Raw genomic sequence first — 20,000 nt, forward strand, 5'->3', positions numbered from 1 at the left:
GAGCATCCTAAGAGGACGTTGAACCAATAAAATATGTCTGGAAAAAAGAGAGAGAGAGAGAGAGAGAGAGAGAGTGAAGAGAGAGAGAGAGAGAGAGAGAGAGAGAGAGAGAGAGAGAGAGAGAGAGAGAGAGAGAGAGAGAGAGAGAGAGAGAGAGAGAGAGAGAGAGAGAGAGAGAGAGAGAGAGAGAGAGAGAGAGAGAGAGAGAGAGAGAGAGAGAGAGAGAGAGAGAGAGAGAGAGAGAGAGAGAGAGAGAGAGAGAGAGAGAGAGAGAGAGAGAGAGAGAGAGAGAGAGAGACGAGAGAGAGAGAGGAGAGAGAGATCATGTGATGAAGAAGAGAGGCTGGGCTGCTGCTTGACATACGAACACAATAATCCCACTCACGGTCTCCTGACTGGTTCGGACTACAGAACCGAACGCCTCCTGGACTGGGACTCGACCACCGGGGCTCTGCTGGCTGCTTCCGGAGCATCAATGCGCCCAGGTCCCCCCTCACACATCGGCCTGAACCTGTCCTCGTCATCGGGCCTCCTGAGCTGAGACAAGAATGAGAGGATGGCCGAGCGGCGGCGCGGGGACCAGGGAGGGCTGACGGATGCTGCGCAGCGTCACGACGCGATGGAGCCACCGGAGGACGCGGGAGCGGAGGGTCTGTCTCTGGAGGACATCCTGAGGCTGTACGGACAGCCCATCAACGAGGAGCAGGCGTGGGCCGTGTGTTACCAGTGCTGCAGGACGCTGGCGCGGGGACACCGGGGCTGCAGGCGCTCCTCCGCCGTCGATGGAGCATCATCAGCGGCTCCGATGAGGATCTCCGGCCCGACGGATGTTCGGATACAAAGAGACGGGTCTGTGAAGGTGGACCACCGTGGATGTGGAGGTAAGGCGTGATTTTACTCAGCCTAAAGCTACTCGGATCCAGACATCACTAACATCTCAACGAAGTGGGGCTGAAGGTGCATGGATCAGAGAGAGGAACAGAACCTGTTAGTGTCACCATACATGAGGTGTGTGAGGTTTATTCAGCTGCACCTGTTCAGGATGGGCCCCTTAAATTACATAGTGAACACAACGTGTCAGTATGAACACTTCACAGCGTGTTGTGTATCTTCTTGCCTCCAGCAGCAGACTGCAGGAGAACACTTGTGATGACTGCAGATCAGTCTGTAAGATATCTTCACACAGGCCGAGTTTTGATTGAAGATCCAAACCAGTTCAGTGTGAGCGACACACAAGTCTGGGTCCACCACTATCAATGCTTCTTGAACATTATAACAATGTGCTTTATTTGCACCTGATCTAGACCACATCCATACCATATGGACTAATGGGAGACCTCTGCTGCTCTCAGTCTCTCTAGATTCCAGTGTTCACTCATTCCTCCTAAGAGACGGCCTGTGTCTGCTTATCAAGGGATTTCATCTCCTCTTACAAGCCTCTAAAACTGTTTGCCACTTCATATGAGATCAGTGTGTTCATTCCAGTTCGTCAGAGTAAAGCATGTGATCACAGGCTGATCAGCTCAAGGTGTCACTTCATGCCTATGTGTGAAAAAATGGAAGGATGGCCCTCTAATAAGATCAAGCCTCAGCATGACCTTATTCCACTGATCCTGGTACCTGTGGCAGAAGCTACAGTATATTTACTGCAACTATAGTTAAGCAGATATATTAGTAGTAATGATACTCGGTAGAGTGCTTACCTTCACCAGGGCCCACAGACAAGATGTGTGACGTCAAAACGGCTGCCCTCAGGGTTCTGACATTTATAAAGAAAGAAACAATACGTGTGGATCTACTCTGGTCTGTTGTTCTGTTTGCCTCTGAGTCCACCCTTTCACAGTTTTATGGTGATCCATCGAAAACTCTAAGCTTATAAAAAAGTTTAAAGTAATCCTTAGTCTGCCCTTTTACCCAGATCCTCTCCTAACATCTTTCTTACGTCTTCCTTTAACTCTTCTATGACATTTCATCAGAATTCATTAGATGGTAGCATCTTAATGAAAAAACAATCCTGGATTAGCCTCTTTATATGGATCCACTCCGAAATGTAAGGACTCTTTGCTCTATGCCCATCCATTCTACCAAATGTCATGAAAATCTATCTGCAGTATTTTTTTGTGTAAGGACTTATGTTTAGACAGTGGAACTATGTCTCTCTTTAATAGTGAGTTTATTGTAATAGTAGATTATGCCTCACATGGGAGACAGTTCCACTGGCTTTTTGCTATTTATTTCTGTTCCTACATTTCCTATCAAGGGATCAATAAAGATCAGACCAAAACAAATCAGATGACACGCATGTCTGAGACAATGGGTGTGTCTGTGTGCACAATATGTCACACTTGAAGCAATCACAGCGTGTGATCAGACTGAGGTCCAGCATCTTCATCACCTTCATCACAGATTTCAGAGCTGTTTTATGTAATGGATGACAGCTGAATGCGTAGGATGTCTTCTTAACTCACCCATGAGTCAATGGATGCTCCACCTGCTTTGACTAATTAACTATCAAGAGTGTGAGTGCAGCTGCAATGATGCTCCTGCTTGTGGTCTACAGGTCTGGATGTGTAGAATTAATGCAGTATTTTTAGTAACATGGAAGCAACCATTGGAGAGGGGAGTCAAGACTTTTATTTCCATGCTCATGTAACGACACATCACACAAAACACATGAAGGACACTTCAAAAGTGTTTTAGTTTAGCCTGTTTTTGGTATTCCTCTAATATCAATGTAGATTCCACATTTTGTGTTTGTTAAGGCTGCTTCAGTATTTATTTGGCTCCTTTCTTATTTTTCATAACATTTTTTTCATATCAAACAACAAATGTACAAACGTTAAAGGGGTTATATTATGAAAAACACATTTTTATGGTCTCTACATATACAGTATAATGGTTCTCCCTAGAAGGTGGAAAACAAACGGGTTCTGTAATGACTGTTCAGCCTACAAACTGGTGAAACGTTCCTCAAACACACTGATCACAATCAGCTCCTGTGGTGATGTAACAAAGGGAGTGATTTGCATAGTCCCGCCCCATCTGTGTGAGAACACTCCCCTGTCCCTGAATAAGGGCGTGTCCAACCCCGAGGTGAAGTTGGGTGTGTCCAGGGTAAGGTAACAGTGTGTCGAGATGTCGTCGCTCAGAGTTAGACCGGTAAATAAGTCAGTTGTTGGTCGTACAACTCAAGATTAACGTCCCAGAAGAACAGAAGAGTTGAGTTTCATTATTTATGATGTGTCGCCATGTTGCCTTAAAACATTAGTCCATGCTACTGTTAGCTACATCCTCGTGTAACAGGCAGGGCAGGCGTGACAGGCGGAGCTTATTAACATTTAAAGGTGCAGACACCATCAGGTAGGAAAACCATAAGACAGCACTTCTCAAATACTGGGGTGTGCCCCCCTGCCAGGTGGCGGCGTGTGTGACCCTGACAAAATGCTCTTTTTGCCGTACTAGAATAAAGTGTAGTTGCACATCCACTACAGTAGTTAGCAGTGGCACTCTCATTGTCAGTGGTGCACAGGGAGCAGTAGCTCTATAGTGAAGGATTAGGTGATATGAAGCAGTAAACAAACCCTCAAGAGACAACATCAAAAACATTTTTTAACAGGGATGAAAAAAAAGGCGGAGAGAGGCAAATGAGACAAAAGCAAGTCACCTGAAAGCTAAAACAAGGAAATATGATGAAGCGTCTGTAGCGCTTCATCATATTCAATGTCTTTACTATGTCTAATAATGCTGGCAGCGGACAGCATGAAGCCAGATGAATTCGTCGTCACCTAAAGACATTACACCCCAATCACACTGATAAGCCTCTGGTGTTTTTTCAGCGAAAACGTGCCGAATATTGCCAACAATCGTCTCCCGCTTTGTGAATGCTACTGCAGTAAACCAGGGAGCTCTGTTAGCATCATATGAGGTGGACTACCAAACTGCTCTGTGCAAAACACCCCCCACCATAGCAGAGGAGCTGAAACATTGAGCAGGAGCTGAGAGTTCAATATCATGCTTCAAACCTGGCTTTGAAAAGCTGTGCACTGCCTAAACGACCTCATTGTAGCCATTAATCCTGACTTCCTCATTTTGATAAAGAAGAAACAATAAATCAGCACAAATTGTTTTATTCATTTTTGTTTTGGAGGTTAAGGTGTGTTATATATCCTAAGTTAATGTTGCTAAACTGAATTTGAATTTGTTATTATTTATTGATTTTATTTAATTTTATTTTTCAGTAACAAATGGTGCAATAAGTTGGTCAAAAATGTTTACAGTTTAAACAAGTTTTTTTTTTCAATTTCAGGCAAATTGATGCACTTAAAATCTTTTCTGTTATAAATTAAAAAATAAATAAATAAGTCTTTGTTATAAATTCAACTGTATTTCTTTTTTCCCCTTTTAATTATAATAAGGATTCAATGTTATGCAGAGGTGTATTTATAACAATTTTATAGAAAAATTATAGTATTTATTGTCACGGCGGAGATTGGGAGAGCGCAAATTGTTTTCTTCTTGCTTGGGGGGGCGTAACAAAATAATTGACAATCACTGCCATAAGATAAGATGCGCATGTTATAATTTCCTTCATTGAGACAAGCATGAAATGGGTACATTTCAAGAAATATTACCTCAGTACATTGATGTAATGACCAAACATTTATGAAGGGAAAAGCCGAAAGGAAAAGAAGAAGATTTATAGTAATTTAAATGTTTATGAAACAGTGACATGCGATGAGTTCACGGTGGGTATGGCACCGACGTTAAAGTCAGTTCTACGAGTCAAACAGAGTGGTGTATTTGTCATTAGATTAGTAGCCTGACTTTAAAAACTGGTTAAATGCATTACGAGTGCACCACTCAGTTTAAACGAGGCGGGTTATTTCCTGATCTGAAGTTCAAAGCAGGTATTTAAGCTCCAATGCTCTTCTTTCATTAATTAAATCTTGTTTTGATCAATTGGTAGTCCTATCTGAGGTGAAGCTCGACTGCTCCCTGCTGCACTGTGTCACTGTCATACTGATATTAAACCACCTTATATTTGTGGTATTACCTTTTCCCGCACTCTAATAAGACTGTTAAAAACAATTTGGAATTAAAGAAAAGTGTTCCTTTAATACACGGAAGTGTGCTGTGTTCTGTGAATCTCGGAACGCAGCCCACATGCGGTTGCTGTCTGCCAATAGCATATGAGTACGGTATCACGTGACCACCTACTAAAAAAAACACGATGTAGTGAAGCCATGCATCTTGATCACAACTGGAGTCACTTAGATTGAGCCAAAGTGACTCCAGTTTAACAGTATTAGGTAGACAGATTGGTCATTGTCCAATGAAGAACCCCATCCAATTTAGAAGTGGGTCCAGATCAAGTGACATCCTGTATTGATTTTCAATTGATTTAATGTTAGTACCTGGCGGCACGGTGGCGGAGTGGTCAGTGCTGTCACCTCACAAGGTCCAGGTTCAAGTCCCGCTCTGTGCGGAGTTTGCATGCTCTCCCCGTGTCCGTGTGGGTTCTCTCCGGGTTCTCCGGCTTCCTCCCACCTCCAAAAGCATGCGCTTCAGGTTGATTGGCCGGTCCTAAATTGCCCGTAGGAGTGATTGTGTGTGTGCTTGTTTGTATGTCTTTGTATGTGGCTCCGCGGTACACTGGCGTCATGCCCGGAGTGTCCCCCGCCTCATGCCCTATCCCAACTTGGATAGGCTTCAGCTCGCCGTGACCTGCTACGGCGGATACAGTGGCGGTACATGAAAATGAAATGAAAATAAATGAAATGTTAGTACCGTCAAGGAGTCCACATTGCAAACGATTTTTGCCGTTTTGTCAAAGTTCCACATTTGTTTTTATGAAAAAATTTGGCACAATGTTGTACGTAGTTTATAAGAATTGTTTGAATTTTTCCTTGTTACATTTATAACACTACAACTTCTGAGTTATTTTTAGACGTTTACCCCAGTTAAACAAAAAATAAAATACACATGCCCCTTAAAATTGATTTGTTTCATTTTTCCACATTTGGGGAAGCGTGGTCACTACTGAATACTACTCTAATTGTGACAATTATTAAGCAAATCAACAACGCTTTACATCACAGGAGAAACTGAAGCTGTGGTGCTATCAGCTTGAGCTGATGCCCAGACCCCTGTGGCCATTGACCATATACAATATGAGGTGCTGGTTATCTATGCCAATCAGCTGGAAAGGCTAGAAATTGGCTTGGACTTCCCAAATGCCTCAGTGACATCGGACTTTACAGCGACGGAACCCTGTCCCTGCCAACTTTTAGTCTGGTTGAAGACTTTAAGTGTGCCAAGGTGAAGCTGGACATGTCCCTCGATGACTCCCAGGACCCGGTGGCGAGAGGTGCCACTTCTACCCCAGCATCAGGGGAAAGCAGACTACAGCCACAGGCCAAATATGCTGTCCTCCATCATGATGTTGTGGGCCACGCCCAACAAGGCAGAGGAGGCCTTGGAGCTGTCACACTTTTCTGGCAAATGGCACCTATCATGGTCCATGGTGGTATAATGGGTAGAGCTGTTGCCTCACAGCCAGAAAGTTTGGGATTTGGTTCCTTTCTGTACAGTTTCTATGTCCTCCCCTCCTGCTTCTTCCCTCTTCTGAAAACATTCAGAAGTGTTTGTTTTGTGTTTGACGCCGTGATGACCTGGTGTCTCATCCGGGGTGTACACTGCCTCCCCCTATAGCCAGCTGGAATGCTCTCCGGCAGACCTGTGACCCACAGAGGGGATAAGCGGCTGTAGACAGGACGATTCTGTTCGTTTCGTCTATAAAAAAATGGATGGAAGGACACCACTCATTTGTTAATGAAATAATTAAGCACATTTAATGAAGGGAATTTGGTTGTTCTGTCTGAAGAACAAACATCACATCACAATGTTAACATTTCCCAATCTTTTAAATCTGTTTATACAAGTTACAGTCATGAGATGATGTCAGAGCCATTGTGGCATCGTAGTTGTGCAGCGTACAACACAAAACAGCCATTTGTTAACAGGGTCATCTGTCAGCAGGATGCTTGTTTATGAGGTAAAAGGCTGACGTCGCCTGGGGACACATTAGAGTGGGTCTTCTGTGTGAAGCGATTACATTGACGCTGGATTTTATCATCATGGCTCACATGCTGCTGAAACAAACACACCAAATACAAATAGCAACAATGAGTCCAGAGCAAATTTTTTAGGAGGAAGACAAATATGAACAAAGAGGAGTAAGAAAGAAGAGGAATGTAAATTAGAACTAAAGGGAGGTCGAGAACCCAAACTGCCCCATCATGCGCGCGTGTGTGATTTACACAGTACATGTATATAGAATCCGAGTGGATCTTAAAGGTCTGTGACTGTTTCACTCTTAATTTTCAATGTAAAGTTTTGAGCTTTACAAGATGGCTGCAGCTCTATCATCAGAATTATTATCTTACAATACCTGTTGAGAAAGTTTGGCAGGAGACTAGAGCTGATGTTGTGTGTATAATCTTTTTTCATCTGTTCCCATAAAAATTCAAAGGAAGACCCATTTTATGGGGGAAATATCAATAAGAACTCTGGTGAGTCCTTTTGGCGAGACTTTGGCACGGCCACAGTAGAAGTAGAAGCTTCAGAGTTGTGTGTTTTGTATAATGATAACTACAGCAGGAAGGAACCTGAAGCAACACCGGGGAAGACAAGATGAAATCACTGACATAGAAGCTACGCGTGTTAAATCACAGACATAGCTCAAGATGATGTTTCAAAGCCCCAAATTTTAATTTTCACAAACTTTTTTTTTTGACTGAACATGAACATGATCCAACATAAGGATAAGGATATGACATTATTTTTTAATTCATCAAACTGAAACCAAATTTGAAGTGGTTCAATGAACCGGTACACCATTTTTCAAAAACCTGACTATGATATTATCGACTAAATATCATCCCTTGCACTTAACATCCGTAGGTTGTAAATCCTCCACCGCTTTGTCTGCTCTGAAACAGAATAACGTCGTGTTTGTACTCATGCTTGTGTGTTTGGAAGCTGCTTTACACTTGTGATCACAACTGATACGTTTCACTGCTTTCACTGTTTAATGGTTTTGTTTTTCCTTGCAGGTAAATACAGCCCTTGCTCAATAACAGAGGTGAGAATATTTTTATTTTTCATCATTACATGCCTGCACATGTGTGAATGTTGTTATATGGACATGATCAATCATGAACCGCAATGGGATTATTATATCTCTAATAACCAGTATGTTTAATTTAATTTATTCGTTAAATGTTTCAGCAATTTTAACTTGATATTTCTGATGTGTCAGCCAGTTGCTAGTTGGTCAAAAAAAAAAATTGCATGTTTAAAAGTTCAGTGTAGAACACCTTAAATCACTTCTAATAGAGTACAGAAAATAGGAAAACTGCCTAATAACTGTCTTTCTTTATTTCTTTATTCCTGTGAAGAATCGCTGTAGAGACGTACAGGTCCAACATGGAATGGACAATGTTGGGCCTGAGAAAGAAGGAATCCTGTTTGTCGTGACCCAGTCTGAAGGCTGAGCTAATGTCTTATTTAACTGACAGACATCAGAGTGGGATCTTTTATGGAAATATTAATAACTATTATCGTGTCTAATCCATCTGTAAATATATTTGTTCACCTGCTGGCTGTACGTTAATGATGAGACATAGTACTGCATTCAAAACATAGACAAAACTCAGACAAAATGATTTAAACACTCTGGAATTTCTAGTGGAAACCCAGCAGAGGCACAGATTTAACTTCCCCTTCATAACTTCCAGTTATGACAGATGACATTCGTATTACTAAAGTTGTTATAAGTACTTTACAGTTGTCTGTGTGTTCTGTCATCTGGTCTGAACAGTTATGGGGTGGTTACATAAAATCATTCTTCTTGCACAGATGTTCTTTGTATTATTAACTGCTGTTCATTTCTGTGACAGTAGCCTGAGATCATGGGGTTTCCAGTAAAAAAGGGATTAACTATTCTTCTGTAGACTTTAGGAGCACTGGATGTTGTCCCTGGAATAATTTTATAAAAGAGTTTGTATTTTGTCACCATTTAGCAGAGTGTTTAATGGACTTGCATCTAATGAATAGTTTTAATCTGAATATTCTGTGACTGCTCTGCTGCACACTGACTGAGGATGTCTCCCCAGTTCATTATACACAGAGCGGGGTAGTTAGCACAGAATTGCTCTCTAAAGGCCTGTGATTACAGATGAACAGCAAGTAAATCAACATGAGTTTGCAATGGAAGTTGGGAATGTGAAACAGCATAGACAAATCCTCACTAAGCAGCTTTGCAGCAGAAACAAGTTCTCACCATACAGTGTGTTACATTGGCTGACAAAACTACTCGTGAGTTGTTAAAGCTGCAAAGCTGGACAGCTTTAAATCCTGCAGCAGTGTTCTCCTAGCAAAAAACTATGGAATTATCCGAGATGGATGAACTCATGTGTAGCTCTGGGTTCAAACAGTGTGAGCTTTAGCAGCTAATACACATGTGAATGTCAGATGATGCAGTTTTCCTCAGTGAGCTCCTGGCCCAGCATTTTTTCCGCATACGGCTGTTTGAGGAGAAATCAGTGCAGATAAATTCACTGGAAATCATCGACACTTGCTAGTAGTTTTATTGATATCACCCATAAATCATGAAGCTCTCAGTTTGCTGCACATTTAGATTTCTCTATGAACCAGTCAATGACCCTTGAAGCCTGGCCAGCTACACCCTCCTGCTCCCGTGATGCAGAGTAACCTCAGAAATGTGTGGGTTATGCTTGATCACTTTACCCTCTGTCAAACTTCAACTGTGCACGCTTCATTCATTCTCTATGTCTTAGCTTTGAAGTCTGGAGAGAGATTAGAGTTCATCCTCACTTCAGGATAAACAGAGAAGTCAGACGGAAGCCGTTAAAGCGTTTGGCAGGAACAGAACGTCTGTGTCCACACGTAAAAAGAGAATATCAAACATGAAAGTGGGAAGATGGAGAGGAAGGTAATCAGTTGTGAAAAAGGAAAGTGAAGAGAAGGGTGTAGCTTCTGGATGCAAAGTTATGTGGGTTCCACGTCTGAGTCATATGACAGTCAGAGGTCTCAGTCATGCTTAAGAATCTGAGAAAGGAATGTCCTCAGCTTTCCTTGTGCCCCAGAGGAAATCAGCCACACTTCAGTCTGGGGTGTAATGACTCTACAAGCAGCCTGATGCCTGCTTCTTCTCTGTAGACTCACTTCTGTCATCAATAAGCATCTCTCCTGCTCATCAGCTGCAGATGTCTATCTTCACGCAAATGTCAAGAACACGAAAGTGGACAGATTGACTCTATCATAATCACACTAGTATGTTAGGGATGTGTTTTTATATATTCTGTGTCGTTGTGTGCAGTTCCACAAGCTGAAATTAAACGAAATAGTTTAATACTATAAACCATGTTGTGTGAAAGAATGGTTCTGGAGCTTCAGTCCTTGCTGTTAAATTTAATAAATACTGCATCAGTACGTGTGGTTGGTGAACATTGTCTGTCTATAAGTACAGTGTATATATAGTAGATTATCATCAGGATGCTTTTATGAACTGATACCCTTACATGATCCCGCAATAGGCTGGCGTCTTACCTGGGGTGTACACTGCCTTTCACTCATAGTGGGCTGGGTTGGGCTCCAGCAGACCTGTGACCCACAAGGAGGATAAGTGGCTGTTGACCAGATGATTATGATTGATTGTCTACAAGACAATCCTCGCGTCCTGAGATGAGGTACATTTTGCATTTCACTGAACTACACGTAGTAAAGCTGCATGTGAAGCTGGTTGGATGTGAAGTTCAAGTTAGTTAAGCTTTCAATTTTTTTTTTATTGTCAGAAAGTTAAAATAAATACAATTTTCTTCTATAAAATTTTTAAAATAGGAGGATTAGGAGGAAGCTTAATATGTTTTTTTTCACAGTTTCCACCGAGCTCCTGTTTAATCTGACTACCATAAACCCACTAATGAGTAAATATACTAATCCTCATGTTTCCTGTAGCTCTAACAGTTTGTACTTATTTAGACAATCCGCTGCCAGCCGGCCAAAGTGATGAAAGAGTAGATGTTATAGATTTCAGTTAGCAGTTAAATAGTCATGTTGTCTCTGGTAGCTAGTTTTTGAGGTAATATATCTCTAAAACTAATGTGAAGCACAGTTTCAGTCTGACTATAACATCCCATTATCCGATCCGTAGTTTTCTGGTTTTCCACCTCATCACATCCTGATCCTGATCTGTCAGTCGTTTCTTCTCTCCTGTCATTCAAGCAGTTCTTTTGCTTCTCTTCTCCATCTGAGTAAATTTGAAGTTCATCATGGATTCCATCCTGTGTTTGTATCTGGTGCTGTAAAGACCAAGTCGATGGATAAAGTGTTCTCAATAATTAATTCCAAACAAGTCCAAGCTCATCAAATGTGAGGATATCTGTTTTTTAATGCTAATTTTTGTGTAAATATTTTAGGTATATGTTTTTGACATTTTAGAAGTCGGTTGGAAGGGAAAAGAAAAGTTTACAAAACATTGAAGAAACAGTTTCTGGCTTTTTAAAAAAAAAAATTGCTCAAACTTGGATATGTGTTCCATCCATGCAGCTGATAGGAGGACTGAACCCTTTACCTATTTATAGACTAGAATCCATAAATAGCTCCTTTAATGTGTCTGATTTTGTGTGGGTTCAACGAACAGGATACAACATGGGGGTTTGTGAGTTGTCCTGGTGACCAGGAGTCATGCATTTTGGTCCACTTGTTATGCTAAGCTAAGCTAACTGGCTTCATACCTTCATATACAATTTCCTCCGGGATTAATAAAGTATCTATCTATCTATCTATTAACTGAACAGACATGAGACTTTGTGATTAACCTGCTCTTCTTTCTAACAGATAAACATAATTCTAAAATAATGGTGTAAAAGGTCTTCACTCCTTTACAGGGCACTCATTGAATTAATTTGAAATTCAAAATTTCATTTTTGGAGTGTTGTAAGTGGACATAACAAAACTTTAGTTCTGTTGTAATATTTTTCAATCTTTTTTAATGTCATGTTGACAATCAAATTACCAAAAATAACCACTTGCCTGTTAAAGGGTTAAATGTGTCTGTATGAGTAATTTGACATTTTATAGACAAAATGATTGATTGATGTAAAGATTTATGCCCCTTATTTAATACAAATGAACTGTGTGTTTCTATAACACAGGGGATGATTGGTTTGAAACTGTTGCCATCATTGTGACTTTGTGGTCGCATTTCTTTTCGTATTCTGTCATCTAAAGTTGATTTTTCTTCTGTAGTTAACACATGAATCTGTTCTGCTGCGACTGCTTTAGCTGTTTTATCTGCAAGTGCATACTGACTATCTGTATAAATGTTCATTTCCTTATTTTTTATAAATTTACATGCTTCAGTTAACACTGCTACTTCAGTTGCTTGAGCTGAATAATTCGACAGTAACTTATATATATATTATTCTAACACACTGAACATGTGAACAGCTTCATGCTCTTTATTTATTACTGTATGTAATATGACAACAAACACTTGGTCATATAAACCCAGAGTGTACTTGTAAACCCTTTGTAATGTGCTGAAACATCAGACGTTGTTATATTGTATAATTTAGTCTATATCCTGGTGTTTATTAGAACTCATAGTGAAATTCACCAATCGGACATCTCTCTAGGACACCCTGTGGTGTGTTTTGTTCAGTAACAACCTGGACGTCCCTCCAGTGGAACATCTTATTCAGGTGGAATGGATGTGGGCAGCAGGCAGGAGGGTGGGGCTTTGGAGACGGTGTGTAGGGCCGTCTGTGTGCAGGACAGGACTGGCAGCGCATGTCAGAACAATAACAAATGCATTCGTCAAAGCACACAGACGACAACAGGGAAAGGATGACCAATTAAATAAAGTAAAAGTTAAAAATTTCAACATAGTATGGCTCTACATGCTGTAGTGAAGAAGTGTCACTAAGATAATGGAAGGTCCAGGTGAGGACAGCAAGTGGCTTTAGGCACGATGTGAATCACCTTTGTTCTCATCAGCTCGACTGTTTTCCGTGACGGGAATGCTGAAATTCAAGTCAACCATCTTTTCTGTGAAGATGGATGAAGATGTCAGTGTTTGTTCATTCTAAATGAGGAATGCACCAGCTATGTATCTATACAAAATATTTGCTTCTCCTATCAGTCCTGCTGTCTGTCAATTAATGGCCTCACAGCATGAAGGTCCTGTGTCCAAATCCCCCTGAGTACCAGGGACTCTCTGTGGAGAGTTTTCATGCTGTTCCTGTATTTGAGTGGGTTTGAACCCTAACCCTAGCCCACCACCAAAAAAACAAAGAATACAAGAGGAAACAATGTGTCTTTTTATTTAGTTCTATGATAAAATGGGAACTTGTCCAGGGAGTACCCCATTTCCTTCCCAAAGCCACCTGGGGTATACCCCGTGACCATACATAGAAAAACTGGTTACAGAAAATGAAAGGGTGAATGAATTGATAGTTGCTTCTGCTGCCAGATGAAGAAAAGCAAAAACACATTCATTCATTCATTCATCAAAAGTGAAAAATCTATTGTGGAGATAAGAAACTGTTTTACTGTCTCAATCCATTAATAAAAAAAAGAAACAGGCTTTAAGAAAAGAAACATGTCTGTCACATTCACGATAGAGTCGAGTAGCTCTGGAGGAGGATGCCTGCATGTGCATTTTGAGCGGGGGGGGGGGGGGTGGGGGTTGCAGGGTGTCATATTATCTGTGAGGGACGACACATGTGGTTCACACAAAGAGGTGGCATTCAGCCACGCCCTGAGGAAGGAGAGGGAGGCAAATCTCTATGACGCCTGCCCTCCTCATTTTCTCTCTCTCTCTCTCTCACACACACACACACACACACACACACACACACACACACACACACACACACACACACACACACACACACACACACACACACACACACACACACACACACACACACACACACACACACAATTTTATTTGCTGCTTTTTCTCCATCCTTCTTGCATCCCTTTATTCGCTGTTCTCTTCATTTCTGCTTTGTAAACTCTACCCCCCCCCCCCTCTGTACGTCGCTCTCTCACTAATCCTCTGAGTGATGTCCTCCTCTTTTGTCTTTGGTCTTTCTGGTTTTATTCATGTTGTCTCCTGAGGGCAGACTGAATGCTGTTCCTAAGCAGAGCATCCTGTCACCTACAAGTCCAAACCACATGAGTATTTTAACCTTTTAGGATAACATGAAATATTATTCAGCCTAAAAATTATTTTGTCAGAAGAATGCATCATTTACACCATCTAGTCAGCCATTATTTCACTTAAAATATTATTTTTGGCTACCCTAAGGATGGGTCAGTTATATTATAATGTGGTAATATAGTTAAACATACTGTTGGTCATATCACATTAAAAACTACAGGGGTCCAATGAAGTCGTTACAACTGCACCATGATAGTTAGACCCATATAATATAACATGCAAATTTCAAATTATGTTTATAACTCTAGTATCACTAATACCAACTTTCCTCAAGAGTTAGCTTCAAACTATGATAAATTTACGTTTGGTAATCTGTTTATTTGCAATAGATAAAGAAATAGAAAGAAAGAAATTTAGCTACACCTTGATATTCGGAGCTCGCAAAATAAAATGATTATGTTTGATGTGATTGATGTGAGATCTTTTGTATTTTTTACAGTTTCACCATCAGGTCTTGACCCTGAAATAGACATGCTTTTCTTGAGGAATGATTACCAAATAAGGGGTGTATATCATACATCATTCTAGTCCAGGATGAGTCTCAGTGAATAACATTTACCGATAAATTCCATCGTCCTTTAAAGAACCGAGCGCGACAGGATGATGGTGTCCCACGCATCAGTTAGTCACCGGATCTATGAGCGATCTGCTCCCAGCAGCAGTGTGTTTAAAACCAGCAGGTACATTTGTGGATGGATTTCTCTTACTAGCTCAACCATATTAATAAAATCAGTTGTGGCTCTCAGAACTGAACTGAAGTCTGCTGCAAAACAAATCCACAAATCCATATTTGTTTTTATTGTTTGGTTGAAACACCTGCAGAAATGAATGTTACTATGTAAACATGAAAGACTTTGTTCAAGTGATGTAAATAAAGCTTCTGTTTGCCTCTCAGGTGATCGAGTCTCTGGGCATCATGATCTACAAGGCTCTGGATTACGGGCTGAAGGAGAATGAGGAGAGGGAGCTCAGCCCTCCTCTGGAGGGGCTCATCGACCTCATGACCAACATGGCTGAGGCTGACAGAGACACCTGCCCCGATGAAGGCTATGAAGCCATAGAGGAAGAGGATGAGGCAGAGGATAACCCTGATACCATCTCCAGTGTTCACGGGTACAAAGCCATCCTCAAGGTGAGCGCTAGACCCCCCAGTGTGTGGTTCACCTGAACACTCGCGATCCTGTCTGTCAAAAAGTGACTAAAAATGTGTCGGTTCAAATCCTATCGAAATAAATATGCCAGGTCAACATTTTTAAATACATGCTATTCACTAAAGGGAATTTACTGAAGTGACAAAAATATTTATTGGACTAGCAATAAATATGGAACAAGATCCAGAAGAGTGAAATTAGTACATTTGCAGCTGAATTCAGCCAAGAGTAATCTAATAAGAAAAGATTTTTAAAATGTACAAAAATGTATTTCAGATGTTTTGTGAAGAGAGTATTTTCATGTAGAGGGATAAAAGAGCAATTAAATTTAAGGGAGAAATAAGAAAATATTGGAAAGACATTTAGTGTTAAGAACAGATTTATTGTTAAATTACTTCAGAGCTTGATCTGAAGCCTGTATTTTTCTTATTTTGAATGAACACACATCTGAAATGCCTTATAACTTTCCAAGAATTTAGACCAGGCATATTTGCATCTGGAAATGGGACGGGCTGTCATCAGTCAACAAAAGGAAACTTTTCTCAGTGAAATGCTCTGATGAAATAAGTGTATTAAGGGACCAACTAGCAGACTGGCATAGTGGAGCATTTAGCCACAAAATTCCCCCCAGCCACAAAACTGTTATAATATTACCACATTATAACAGTTTTGCCATTTAAATGTCTCTTTTTGTCTCTTTCTTCTGGAAAGACTGCAATTTGCAGAGATATTAATGATGAACGTCCCATCATTGTTTTTCTAGTTTGTTTGCTTTAACACTGATTATTAACTTTTCATGTGAGTTTTTCACATTCAGGTTTTTGTTCCAGTAACTATTTTGTTTTTAGTGAAACTTTCTCTGCAGTTCAGACAAATGGAGGTAAAGTGTAGTTAACTGTGTGTCTTTAGCTGTGCGCGGATCATCTACCCAGCCTCTCAGACGCCTCCAGCCATTACCAGGCAGTGTGTCGCGCTCTGTACACAGAAACCAGGGAGCTGCGCACGTTCCTGGAGAAGATCAAGAGCGCCAAAGAGGTGGGTCTCATCACTGAATCAAGCCATCAGTGTGTACCTAAATGAGATATGCTGTTTTTGGGTAAGTTGTACATATAAAGTGTTCATTAATATCACTCACTTTAAAGACTCATTTACCCTCCCCTAATGACGCATATTTATATGACACACATAATAACCATGCACATCATACCCTCCATAATACGTACAATCTTTGATCTAAATGCTAACATATACATACAGTATGATTGTTCTGCATGTAACACACAGTAATCCCACTATGTGGTGACTGTGGTTTTGTAAATCAGAGTAGGATGTTTTCTGATATTGAGCATAAAAGGTGGTTAAGAAAAGTATAAACGTTGTGTGTCAGCAGTAAGCCACTGGTTCAGACAGAAAGGGTTTAGTCGTAGCTTGTAAAGGACATGGACGTCACAGAAATGTGATGATGAGGAGGATGAGGAGGAAGAGAAGATGAGCTCAGACAGCTGCGTTTCCCGTGTGGTTGAGCAGAGGCAGTCAGCTGACACAGACAGGCCTCAATGGTAACGACTGTGGTTAAAGTAATGAATGTACACACCAGGGAATAATCGTCAAGCTGTGACAGAACAGTAACTGTGACTTTGATCGCTTGACCTTCATTTTCATATCACTGCTGGGTCACAATAATAATCTAAACTACAAACATTAATTTTGATCTTTTTTGTTCCCTTTATTTAGTTGACTTTGTCAAACCACACAAAAGGCTTGCTCCACGAATATCAGATTTGTTTAAATTAAAATCTGTGATATGCATGTTTGTGTTCATTAATAGAGGAAATACATCCATGTATCAGGGTTAGTAGCTCACTCCAACACACACAGTTTACACACATCACATCCTGACTGGAGACGAGCGGAGCTGCTAGCCCTAACTCTAACCCTAATCCTAAACCTATTCCTAACAGCAAAATATAAATAAATGTAAATCAACCTTAGTTGACCTAACTCACTGTTGTGAGTCAACAGTTTTGTATTGTGTATCCCAGAGTCCACTTACTGTCTTTTGCCACGTTGACTTGGTCTTCCTGCTCTAAAAACACCTCAGAGTTCAATAAAAGTCAAATGTCATGAGACATCATTGATGCGCCGTGAGAGGATTCTCCTTCTGGCTAAAAACCATGATGATGGAGTAAAACACATGATAAATATGTCTGTTTATTTTAGCGTTAAAGAGGTCAGAACTTGCAGTGACGGCTGTAATAACAAAAGGCCAGTTATTGTGTCGACCACTGCTGATGATGTGTGGAGGATGGCGGGCTGCGTCCTGACAGTGATCCACCGTGAAGAAGGAGAAGCGTGTTTGCTGTGGATGTTATCTGGAGACGGGCTGACTCTCATTCCCCCTCGCTCATGATTCATGTGATGTAATGTTTCCAGCATTTCCACAGACCTCAAGTGGCCCACAGCGTCTCACTGGTCATGTGTACGTAGACTGTAACAGCAGATGAGATGTTCTCCTCCAAGTTTACACTTGGATTCCTCACAGAGGGGTTTGAGAAGCAGTGCTGGGAAAATGGACATAAACTCATAACAGAAGTCTGAGTTTTAAGTACGCATTATTGCCGTTTCTAGTTTCCACACTAAGTCTGTGTCTCTGATCACCAAGGCTTTTCTGATCACTTCACAGGTCTCATTTTTTTATTCTTCAACAAGGGAGAGATTCTGGGGATTTGATTTGGAGCTCAGCTGTTGGTTGGAAAATTTCCCAAGAGAAGTGGTGTCTGTGCGTGTGTGTGTGTGTGTGTGTGTGTGTGTGTGTGTGTGTTTTTCCTCAGGGCTCCTATAGAGTACTGCTGCTTCCCTTTCAGAGTGTGTAATGCATCAGAATGAATAGAGATGTTTGGTTACATAAACGTCAGGAAAGATGACCCAAAGCAGGGTGGGAAAGGTTGAGAGATAAGAATGAAAACCTGGAGTGCAATCTTTTTATTCTAGAAAGTAGAGATGTGCTTTTAAAAGCAGTCATCACTATTTTTAACTTTTTGAAACAAAAAAGGACGTTTCTTACACTTTAATGTGAAGATGATGGATCTTTTAACAATTAGTTCTAGACGTGTTGGATCAGTCTGAGGAAATAAATACCGTTAAGACCCTAGCGACTATATTATGATTATTTTATACTATGTTTAGGTAAGGTCTAATTGTTGGATTGACTCTCATACTCATATTTATGACACTGACATTCTGGTCCTTGGTCCAGATGGACAGACATTTAAAAACTGTGTCTCGCTCCACCAACAAATCAGATTTTCTGTTTGACTAATATTTGGCCATGTTAGTGGTGCTTGTGATGCTAACATGCTCATAATGTGAACATGTAACATCTGCTGACATTAGACATGAGCTTTGTGTAGTGAAATATGACCGTATTTCACTACTCCATCCATCCATCCATGAAATGTCTATAGTGTTTGCATTGTTTTTGGTGTATTATGTGTGTCATCCCTCAGCTCTCGTGTTGACTCTGATGAACGGGTTTAGATACATATTCTAGGTAGCGTTCAAGTTTTCAGCAAATGATTCATGTTTTGAGAAATGAATACACGTTCCAGATGGAAGAATCACCCATTCAATAGTTGATTATTTCACTTTGGCCCAAATTACTGCCATCAGTCAATATTACCATCACATTACCATCTTTCATTCCATTTAGTTTAATTTCAGTTTAAAATTCCAATTGGTTTTGTCTTCCACACCATTAAGACAGGCTTAAGTAGAGAAACCACTGAATCTGTGTGGATTCATATGGATTCACCTTTCATCCCCCTCCTTTAAGGTTCTTTATTCATTCATTTCATATGATTCATCCTGTTATTTAATAAACCCTTGTTCTCTTTTGACCAGAACCTCCGTAAAATGGAGGAGGACACATTAGAGGAACCTGGACGAGACCTGAATGAGCTACAAAATGCTGACTGGGTAGGTAGCCTGATTCTTAGAACCCAGATACCGGCTCTTATACAGATAAATTCATATTTGAAGGCTTAACGTTTTCCCACTTCCTCTTTCCCGTGGTGCCCCTTGCCCCTTGTTCAGGCCCGGTGCTGGGTTCAGGTGATGAGGGACCTGCGAGACGGCGTCAAGCTGAAGAAGGTTCAGGAGCGTCAGTACAACCCTCTGCCCATCGAGTACCAGCTCACTCCCTATGAGATGCTGATGGATGACATCAGGTCCAAACGCTACAAACTGCGTAAAGTCATGGTCAGTGTGCAGCACACACAGACATTAGTGCTACACACACCGTTGTTGTGCGGTCATTTCAGACTAAATTGCGATGTCTTTTGACACCAGTGCTTTATTCTCATTCACTTGGGTATGTGATGGTAAAGTCATGGTCAGTCTATGTATTTGATGTTTAAGTTCATCTATTGGTCACATATAGGGAAATGTCATGTCAGCCACCTTTTCCTTCATGACCAGCAGTCTTTTCACCTCATGTCACCAATTAACAAACTACAGTATTACAGATTATAGTTCCA

General features: G+C 40.9%; 1 protein-coding gene across 2 annotated transcripts in view; it reads left to right on the top strand.

Annotated features, from left to right (window-relative positions):
• Positions 1-367: 367 nt before the first annotated feature.
• spire1b (spire-type actin nucleation factor 1b) overlaps positions 368-20,000 on the top strand; it is a 32,525-nt gene continuing 12,892 nt past the window's right edge. For both annotated transcript variants that reach the window (XM_068323707.1, XM_068323708.1), the window contains exons 1-6: positions 368-881; positions 8,115-8,143; positions 15,210-15,446; positions 16,375-16,500; positions 19,366-19,440; positions 19,558-19,722. In XM_068323707.1, coding sequence (XP_068179808.1) covers positions 557-881; positions 8,115-8,143; positions 15,210-15,446; positions 16,375-16,500; positions 19,366-19,440; positions 19,558-19,722 — 957 coding nt within the window. In that variant the 5' untranslated portion in view covers positions 368-556. The remainder of the gene's footprint in view (positions 882-8,114; positions 8,144-15,209; positions 15,447-16,374; positions 16,501-19,365; positions 19,441-19,557; positions 19,723-20,000) is intronic.

The sequence above is a fragment of the Antennarius striatus genome, chromosome 9 (genome assembly GCF_040054535.1).
Source record: "Antennarius striatus isolate MH-2024 chromosome 9, ASM4005453v1, whole genome shotgun sequence".
Lineage (NCBI taxonomy): Eukaryota > Metazoa > Chordata > Actinopteri > Lophiiformes > Antennariidae > Antennarius > Antennarius striatus.